Genomic DNA, 10855 nt, shown 5'->3' with positions numbered 1-10855 from the left:
GGAGACATGATGAGCTTTAGGGGATACAGGGCGACATGATGAGCTTTAGGGGATACAGGACGACATGATGAGCTTTAGGGGATACAGGACGACATGATGAGCTTTAGGGGATACAGGACAACATGATGAGCTTTAGGGGATACAGGACGACATGATGAGCTTTAGGGGATACAGGGCGACATGATGAGCTTTAGGGGATACAGGACGACATGATGAGCTTTAGGGGATACAGGACGACATGATGAGCTTTAGGGGATACAGGACAACATGATGAGCTTTAGGGGATACAGGACGACATGATGAGCTTTAGGGGATACAGGACGACATGATGAGCTTTAGGGGATACAGGACGACATGATGAGCTTTAGGGGATACAGGGGGACGTGATGAGCTTTAGGGGATACAGGACGACATGATGAGCTTTAGGGGATACAGGACGACATGATGAGCTTTAGGGGATACAGGGGGACGTGATGAGCTTTAGGGGATACAGGGGGACATGAGGTAAATATAATATTGGTCGTTGCCTCACAGGAACAAAATGAGCCTGATAAGACTATCAACTTCGTAACTGAAAGTGATATATAGGCCTGTAGCCAGATAACATGAATAGTTCCAACAGCATGTAAAGTGATATAGAGGCCTGTAGCCAGATAACATGAATAGTGCCAACAGCATGTAAAGTGATATAGAGGCCTGTAGCCAGATAACATGAATAGTTCCAACAGCATGTAAAGTGATATAGAGGCCTGTAGCCAGATAACATGAATAGTTCCAACAGCATGTAAAGTGATATAGAGGCCTGTAGCCAGATAACATGAATAGTGCCAACAGCATGTAAAGTGATATAGAGGCCTGTAGCCAGATAACATGAATAGTTCCAACAGCATGTAAAGTGATATATAGGCCTGTAGCCAGATAACATGAATAGTGCCAACAGCATGTAAAGTGATATAGAGGCCTGTAGCCAGATAACATGAATAGTGCCAACAGCATGTAAAGTGATAGAGGAGAGTACGACCCTGCCTTACACAGGAAGTGGCACAGGTCCTAATCCAGGCACTTGTCTCCTTCCGCCTGGATTACTGCAACTCGCTGTTGGCTGGGCTCCCTGCCTGTGCCATTAAACCCCTACAACTCATCCAGAACGCTGCATCCCGTCTGGTGTTCTCTCACGTCACCCCCCCTCCTCCGCACACTCCACTGGCTTCCAGTTGAAGCTCGCATCTGTTACAAGACCATGGTGCTTGCCTATGGAGCTGTGAGGGGAACGGCACCTCCGTACCTTCAGGCTCTGATCAGTCCCTACACCCAAACGAGGGCATTGCGTTCATCCACCTCTGGCCTGCTGGCTCCCCTTCCTCTGCGGAAGCATAGTTCCCGCTCAGCCCAGTCAAAACTGTTCGCTGCTCTGGCACCCCAATGGTGGAACAAACTCCCTCACGACGCCAGGACAGCGGAGTCACTCTCCACCTTCCGGAGACATTTGAAACCCCACCTCTTTAAGGAATACCTGGGATAGGATAAAGTAATCATTCTACCCCTCCCTTACCCCAACCAAAAAAAAATAATAATAAAAAAAAAAAAAAAAAAACGAAATTAGATAAATCTCGACTAAAAAATATCAATAAAAAAAACACATTGTAAAGTGGTTATCCCACTGGCTATAAGGTGAATGCACCAATTTGTAAGTCGCTCTGGATAAGAGCGTCTGCTAAATGACGTAAATGTAAATGTAGAGGCCTGTAGCCAGATAACATGAATAGTTCCAACAGCATGTAAAGTGATATAGAGGCCTGTAGCCAGATAACATGAATAGTGCCAACAGCATGTAAAGTGATATAGAGGCCTGTAGCCAGATAACATGAATAGTGCCAACAGCATGTAAAGTGATATAGAGGCCTGTAGCCAGATACCATGAATGGTTCCAACAGCATGTAAAGTGATATAGAGGCCTGTAGCCAGATACCATGAATGGTTCCAACAGCATGTAAAGTGATATAGAGGCCTGTAGCCAGATACCATGAATGGTTCCAACAGCATGTAAAGTGATATAGAGGCCTGTAGCCAGATAACATGAATGGTTCCAACAGCATGTAAAGTGATATAGAGGCCTGTAGCCAGATACCATGAATGGTTCCAACAGCATGTAAAGTGATATAGAGGCCTGTAGCCAGATACCATGAATGGTTCCAACAGCATGTAAAGTGATATAGAGGCCTGTAGCCAGATAACATGAATGGTTCCAACAGCATGTAAAGTGATATATAGGCCTGTAGCCAGATAACATGAATAGTTCCAACAGCATGTAAAGTGATATAGAGGCCTGTAGCCAGATAACATGAATGGTTCCAACAGCATGTAAAGTGATATATAGGCCTGTAGCCAGATAACATGAATAGTTCCAACAGCATGTAAAGTGATATAGAGGCCTGTAGCCAGATAACATGAATGGTTCCAACAGCATGTAAAGTGATATATAGGCCTGTAGCCAGATAACATGAATAGTTCCAACAGCATGTAAAGTGATATAGAGGCCTGTAGCCAGATAACATTCATATTCTCAAACAATGAGTATTTATTATACCGTAAAGTTACGTTTTGTTAGTTGCAATAAAAATGCACAAAGGTTACTGAAAATACATTTTATTTTCAGAATAATTTGATGCCATTACACACACACACACACACACACACACACACACACACACACACACACACACACACACACACACACACACACATTAGCAATAGTTTGTATGGAGCAGTTAGCATTAGCAATATAAGACTTGATGGAATCATTATGCCAAATGGCACCCTATTCCTTATATAATTAACTGCTTTTGTCCAGGGCCCGTAGGACTCTGGTCAAAAGTAGTGCACTACATAGGGAATAACATGCCATTTGGTAACATGCCACTAAGACACAGTAAAGAAGGGAGCCTGGTCCCAGATCTGTTTGTGCTATTCTGCCATGGCGTCATACCACACAATTCCATAAGGAGTTGGCTAGAGACCAGAAACAGACTGGTATCCAGGCTATATTAAAGAGACTAGAAACAGACTGGTATCCAGGCTATATTAAAGAGACCAGAAACAGACTGGTATCCAGGCTATATTAAAGAGACTAGAAACAGACTGGCACCCAGGCTATATTAAAGAGACCAGAAACAGACTGGTATTCAGGCTATATTAAAGAGACCAGAAACAGACAGGTACCCAGGCTATATTAAAGAGACCAGAAACAGACTGGTATCCAGGCTATATTATTAAAGAGACCAGAATGACTAGTACCCAGGCTATATTAAAGAGACCAGAAACAGACTGGTACCCAGGCTATATTAAAGAGACCAGAATGACTGGTATCCAGGCTATATTAAAGAGAACAGAAACAGACTGGTATCCAGGCTATATTAAAGAGACCAGAAACAGACTGGTATTCAGGCTATATTAAAGAGACCAGAAACAGACTGGTACCCAGGCTATATTAATAAAGAGACCAGAAACAGACTGGTATCCAGGCTATATTAAAGAGACCAGAATGACTAGTACCCAGGCTATATTAAAGAGACCAGAAACAGACTGGTACCCAGGCTATATTAAAGAGACCAGAAACAGACTGGTATCCAGGCTATATTAAAGAGACCAGAAACAAACTGGTATCCAGGCTATATTATTAAAGAGACCAGAATGACTAGTACCCAGGCTATATTAAAGAGACCAGAAACAGACTGGTATCCAGGCTATATTATTAAAGAGACCAGAATGACTAGTACCCAGGCTATATTAAAGAGACCAGAAACAGACTGGTACCCAGGCTATATTAAAGAGACCAGAAACAGACTGGTATCCAGGCTATATTATTAAAGAGACCAGAAACAGACTGGTATCCAGGCTATATTAAAGAGACCAGAATGACTGGTATCCAGGCTATATTAAAGAGACCAGAAACAGACTGGTACCCAGGCTATATTAAAGAGACCAGAAACAGACTGGTATCCAGGCTATATTATTAAAGAGACCAGAAACAGACTGGTATCCAGGCTATATTAAAGAGACCAGAAACAGACAGGTACCCAGGCTATATTAGAGAGACCAGAATGACTAGTACCCAGGCTATATTAAAGAGACCAGAAACAGACTGGTACCCAGGCTATATTAAAGAGACCAGAAACAGACTGGTACCCAGGCTATATTAAAGAGAACAGAAACAGACTGGTATCCAGGCTATATTAAAGAGACCAGAAACAGACTGGCACCCAGGCTATATTAAAGAGACCAGAAACAGACTGGCACCCAGGCTATATTAAAGAGACCAGAAACAGACTGGTATCCAGGCTATATTAAAGAGATCAGAAACAGACTGGCACCCAGGCTATATTAAAGAGACCAGAAACAGACTGGCACCCAGGCTATATTAAAGAGATCAGAAACAGACTGGCACCCAGGCTACATTAGAGACCAGAAACAGACTGGTATCCAGGCTAGTCTACAGTGACGGGGTGCAGGGCCAAGTTTACTCCATCACAATCACATCAACTTAGAATGTTTGGAGGGACTGCCGATGTTAAAAGGACTGTGAGACTTCCGTTTGGCTGCCTGACTAGGAGCCACTGTGCTCTTCTGTCTCACGGTGATCTCTCCAGAGCCGACTGCCGAGCAGCCAGAAGAGATGTCACTGTCCTCATCATGGTGGTCGGCTGAGGCCTGCCAGCCTGACGGCCCTCCTGGTCCTGTCTTGGTCTCCGTTGAGGGGTCAAACAGCAGGTCAAAGGACAGTTCATCAGTCTGAGAGGGGTCAGAGAGGTGGCTGCGTCCTGTCTGTCCTCCAGCGGGCCCTGTAGAGCCTAGAAGATGGTGGTTGCTGCTGCTGCTAACGTCTCTCCCAGAGGAGGACACGGACCCGGTTCCTGACGTTAACCCAGACTGGGCTGCTCCTGTCGTGGTGGATGTGGATGCTGGAGCAGCCGCCTGGGTCTCTGACACTCTGACTGTAGCCGAAGAGGTTCCCTTTATGCTGCATGCCAAGTCTAAACCCTCACTCCTCCCCCTCTGGTTTAACGACGAGCTCCCCCGACCCTCAGCCTCGGTCTGTCCACCTCCCTCTCGGTCCTGGTCGGAGTCAGGACCCAGGAAGGATTCAGAGCAACCCTCCAGCTCAGGCACTAGGGTCGCGTCCAGTCTGAGGTCAAGGGTCAAGTCCGGTGAGTCGGCAGAACTCAGGGAGGAGGCCAGGGACAGGTGTGATCCTGAGGACAGGTGTGATCCTGCCGAACTGCGGCTGCTGCAGCTCTCGGGCCCCTCCAGCATCATAGAGTCCAGCTCAGAGATCTTATCCAGGTAGGCCGCGTCCATGGAGGCTTCGCTGGACATGGGGTCCGTCTCCTCATCTGTCCGATTCTGGGACGTGGTGGCTCCCACGGTTGGGTCTCTCTCGCTGTGCCCCGACCCCCATGACGTGTTGAGCTGCTGCTCTCCAATGTGATTGGGTGATGTCACAGAGGTCACAGAGGTCACATCAGAAGCCTTGTGGCTGTGCCAGGCTGCGGCCCAGAACGCCGGCTTAGTGGTGGTGGTGGTGGAGCCTCCTGGCTCGGCTACGTTACTGGAAGACACACCGTTGGAGAACTGAGCAGTGAGCCTGGACCGTTTAGTTCCTACACTGGAGGCACCGCTGCTGCTGGGTTCTACACCGTCCTCAAAACTGAGTCTCCTTAGATAGGTCACAGACTTACAACCGAGCTTCTTGTCTTCACCAACACTGGGACCCTTCAGACTGAGGGAGCGGAAGGCAGAGGAGGGGGTGGAGGGGAGGAGGAGGTCAGAGGGAGCGATGGCGCCAATGCTATCAGTTTCTATCGAGTCGTTGTGTCCAGCGAGCGTCACGCCCACGCCGAAACCTCTCCGGTGGTCCCGGAAGGTCTCGGAGCCGGCGCCGTTGAGCTCCACGGCGTTAGAGGCCGCCAGGAGGTAGCTTTGGTGAGCGGACAGCGTCTTGGACTCTCCCTCCAGACTGGCGCAGATGGAGGCCTTCTCCACGTCACTCGGACTCCGCCTCGTGGCACTGATCCTCTGGTAGTGGACCCTGGTCCCGGCCTCCCCCTCCCCAGAGGAGGTGCTCTCTGGACGGGCATCGGTGTGGCCCTGGGGGCTCAGCTCCCCGTCCACCGCGGGCCTCCAGTTCTTCTATGTACAGGTCGCTGCGCTCCAGAGCTCTCTTCAGGTGGTCCACATCTCTTTCGTACTGATGGATCTTAGCTTCCAGCGCTGCTACGGTGTACCGGCCAAACCTGAGGGGTGATTCAGATCAGAAAGAAAGAAGGGAGTTTGAATTGAATTTGATAGCATATAAATGACATTTTGCAGGGTAAAAACAATACATACATCAAACTAAATGTGCATTTGACACCACAGGATAAAAACGGTAAAGTATTAATTTAAACACTTCTTTTCAAAGAGGTCCTGAGGTACAGAATATTACCATGAAGAACACCACAGGAGCACATTGCATTGAGGCAACAGGGAGCGCAAACAGTTGATCATATCAGTGTGATTACAGATGCATTTTAGTACATCTCACCATTGATAAAAAGTCAAGACATTTGTAGATTACTGTATCTGTAGACAGACACATACAAAATGGATGCCAGATCAAATATTTTAACTCTTGACCAAACCCAATTTCTATAGAGAACCAGAATAGAAACAAATAGATTAGTCATAGTTTTTACCAACAATATTCCACCCAGTGGTCCATTACTATCCCAGTTGAACTGAAACCACTCCAGAATATTCCACCCAGTGGTCCATTACGATCCCAGTTGAACTGAAACCACTCCAGAATATTCCACCCAGTGGTCCATTACTATCCCAGTTGAACTGAAACCACTCCAGAATATTCCACCCAGTGGTCCATTACCATCCAAGTTGAACTGAAACCACTCCAGAATATTCCACCCAGTGGTCCATTACCATCCCAGTTGAACTGAAACCACTCCAGAATATTCCACCCAGTGGTCCATTACCATCCCAGTTGAACTGAAACCACTCCAGAATATTCCACCCAGTGGTCCATTACCATCCCAGTTGAACTGAAACCACTCCAGAATACTCCACCCAGTGGTCCATTACTATCCCAGTTGAACTGAAACCACTCCAGAATATTCCACCCAGTGGTCCATTACCATCCCAGTTGAACTGAAACCACTCCAGAATATTCCACCCAGTGGTCCATTACCATCCCAGTTGAACTGAATCCACTCCAGAATATTCCACCCAGTGGTCCATTACCATCCCAGTTGAACTGAAACCACTCCAGAATATTCCACCCAGTGGTCCATTACCATCCCAGTTGAACTGAAACCACTCCAGAATATTCCACCCAGTGGTCCATTACCATCCCAGTTGAACTGAATCCACTCCAGAATATTCCACCCAGTGGTCCATTACCATCCCAGTTGAACTGAAACCACTCCAGAATATTCCACCCAGTGGTCCATTACCATCCCAGTTGAACTGAAACCACTCCAGAATACACACAACATTAAAACATAAGACTAGTACATACTTCTGAGGCGATCTGCTGGCAACCTCAGCTTTCAACCTCATGTTCTCCTGGACCAGGTCAATATTCTGAGACCGTAACATCTTGTTAGCCTTGAACAGAGGAACATAACTTTTTTATTTAATATATTTTATTACATTATGGACTGCACACATTTCACACATTGCTTGTCATTCACTTTTGTGTATTATGTCATGTTTGTATGCATGTGACATTGATCTGATGTTACCACTGTGTCAAATTGCCAGTCGACGACCCCAATTACTGGATTAATTGACACAAAGAAACATTCCAATGATTGTTTCCCTTTGTTTTACGCAGTACGCAACAACACGTATAAAAAGAACATGAATGAATAGAAAATGATTTTCTGGGCGGGAAACGGTTTTTACATCATAACGAGTTTTCGTGTGCAATAGCCTAATCCATAGACAGATCGTATTCATCAATACCTCTTTCAGTTTCTCCACATCCAGTTTGATCTGGCTGTAGCCGTCTGTAGCGGCTCTCAGCTTGTTGCTCCATTCCTCCAGAACACCGGGGTCTACACCCTTGTTTTCTCTCTGGCCGGCTGTTATGGTACAGGGGTCTAGTGCCGTCTTCAGCCGGGACTCCATGCTCTGGTTCTTGTTCCTCAGCTCTTCGTTCTCTTTGAGGAGACCTTCCATTTCATCCTGAACGATAAAGACAGGATGTCCACCATTAGAATTACATATAGAAGTGACAGTGATTTTTAGAGGACGTCTCGTGTAGGCCAAGGGTTCTCAAACTGGGGTGGGGGTGCGGAATTATTCAGATTTTTTAATTTTTAATGAATATTACTAAACAACATATTTAATACATTTTGTCCAAAGGATACGTGGAATAAGTCTCATGGCAAAATGTCTAGAATTGCAGGATATTAGCATTAAAGCCACAACAACAAAATATCTCTGCCCCATGATGAAATGTGTAGAATTGCAGGAAAATAGCTAGACAATTCTCTCTCCGATGCCAAGAGGTGGGATTTAAAAAAAAAAAAAAATTATGTTCCTTTCCATGAGCCTTTGATCGTCCAGCCGTGCACTGCCGAAGTCATCGTAAAACTCCTTGCATGCTATTTTTTATCTCACTCGAATTTAAAAGGGGGTCCCTGATGAATTCACGATCACAAAAGGGGGTCCCCGGCCCCAAAAAGAGAAACCCTGAGTTAGTCCCCTGTAGCTCAGTTGGTAGAGCATGGCGCTTGCAACGCCAGGGTTGTGGGTTTCGATTCCCACGGGGGGCCAGTATGAAAAATGTATGCACTCACTAACTGTAAGTCGCTCTGGATAAGAGCGTCTGCTAAATGACTAAAATGTTAAAATGTAGGCTTCCCCAGATCTGTGCCTCGACAAAATCCTGTCTCTGAGCTCTACGGACAATTCCATCGACCTCATGGCTTGGTTTCTGCTCTGACATGCACTGTCAACTGTGGGACCTTTATATAGACAGGTGTGTGCCTTTCCAAATCATGTCCAATCAATTGAATTTACCACCGGTGGACTCCAATCAAGTTGTAGAAACATCTCAAGGATGATCAATGGAAACAGGATGCACCTGAGCTCAATTTCGAGTCTCGTAGCAAAGGGTCTGAATACTCATGTAAATAAGGTATATGTTTTTTTATTTTTAATAAATTAGCAAACATTTCTAAAAACCTGTTTTCGCTTTGTCATTATGGGGTATTGTGTGTAGATTGATGAGGGGAAAAATGTATTTAATCCATTTTAGAATAAGGCTGTGAAGGGGTCTGAATACTTTCCGAATGCACTGTATAACAAACTGCTAGAGGGGGAAACCGATGAAGAAGAAACTCAGACTACAGTTTAATCGTGCAGCACATTTAGCTTACTTCATATTCCCTCAACAGAAGCTCTCCTCTGGTCTTTCGGAGGCGTTTCTTCACAGAATGGCTTTCGCTCTCATTCGTTCCTCCTAAAAACAACAACAGGACCACAGTAGGGAATCAGCTCGTTAACAAAGAATAGGAACTCTGCCGACCTTTAGCTACCGTAACATCAACAAAGTGCTGTACAGTAACCCAGCCTAGTCTAGACCCCAAACAGTAAGTAGTACAGCAACAGGGAAAACGTCCCCAGAAGGAAGAAACAGTGCGAGTAACCAGACCCAGACTCGGCCCTTTCTCTTCGGATTATGCAGAGATAACCTGCTTGACATTTTTGCAGTAGTTGGTAGGCTACTGCTCTTACCTATAATTTCTCTGCACGGGTTCTCTGAAGTGATGGGAACTCGGCATGAAGGACATTGACTAGCCTTCTTCAACCAGATGTCCATGCAGCAAGAACAGAACACGTGGTTGTTGGCACAGATGACAGGCTGGCGGACCTTGCAGATAGCAATGTTAAAAAGACAAATATTATTATGATCGATTGCAATAGAACTATCCGTGCATGGTAGGCACTGACATATTGTGAGATGAATCAAGAATAGTTGACCAGCTACAGCTAATATCTGGAATTGCAAAGGCTTCCTACTAAATTGCACCAAGATGCTAGCTAGCTAGCTGGCTAAGCTAACAACACACGGTATCATCTGCAGCAGCCAACAAGAATTGGGCGATGCAATTAGTCAACAAATGTGTAGTTAACTAGCCATCCACTGACAAATATGAGTAGCTAAACGTTACAAGGTAAAACATCTACATCACTTGCTAAACGAATATTTACTAGGCAAGGAAGCTAACGTTAACTAAATTGGCATATCAACAGCTAACTAGCTTAGCTAGCATTTTGTCTGCATACATGATTGATTGCATTGGCGTTGTTCCAAAACTGAATTACCTTTCCAAGGCAGATCTGGCATGATATGGGTAAAGTTAGAGAAAGAGTCACGTTTTGAAAGTTGTTTGCCATTGTTTTGCTCAAGAGTTTCGGCGAGAAACTACAACAACAAAAAAACTCCTCGGTCAAAAAGCACCGCCTTCAAAACGACACAACTACGGAAAGCCAAATGGTAGAAAATGTATCGTTGCTCTGTTTCGCGTTTCAAAGACAGCAAGACAAGATCACAGTTCAGGACCATAGACAGTACCTGGCAGACAACCTGTGCCTTTCAACCTCAGACAGGACAGACATGGGAAATTGGCTTTTCATTAACATTTTCAACTTTTTAAAATACATTTTTAACAATATAACAGAATTATGGGCCGGCAGGTAGCTTAGTGGTTAAGAGCGTTGTGCCAGTAACCGAAAGGTCGCTGGTTCTAATCCCCTAGCCGACTAGGTGAAAAATCTGTCGATGTGCCCTTGA

General features: G+C 45.4%; 1 protein-coding gene across 1 annotated transcript; it reads right to left on the bottom strand.

Annotated features, from left to right (window-relative positions):
- Nucleotides 1-4405: 4405 nt before the first annotated feature.
- Nucleotides 4406-10531, bottom strand: obi1 (ORC ubiquitin ligase 1). The gene is given in 7 exon segments (XM_041872152.2): nucleotides 4406-6048; nucleotides 6050-6290; nucleotides 7568-7656; nucleotides 8017-8238; nucleotides 9438-9520; nucleotides 9796-9931; nucleotides 10387-10531. Coding segments are annotated over 7 exon segments (2361 nt in total). The 5' UTR covers nucleotides 10459-10531; the 3' UTR covers nucleotides 4406-4530.
- Between the last annotated feature and the right edge of the window lie 324 nt (nucleotides 10532-10855).

Source organism: Coregonus clupeaformis, unplaced genomic scaffold (genome assembly GCF_020615455.1).
Source record: "Coregonus clupeaformis isolate EN_2021a unplaced genomic scaffold, ASM2061545v1 scaf0251, whole genome shotgun sequence".
Classification (NCBI taxonomy): domain Eukaryota; kingdom Metazoa; phylum Chordata; class Actinopteri; order Salmoniformes; family Salmonidae; genus Coregonus; species Coregonus clupeaformis.
This window is presented reverse-complemented; position numbering and strand designations above follow the sequence as displayed.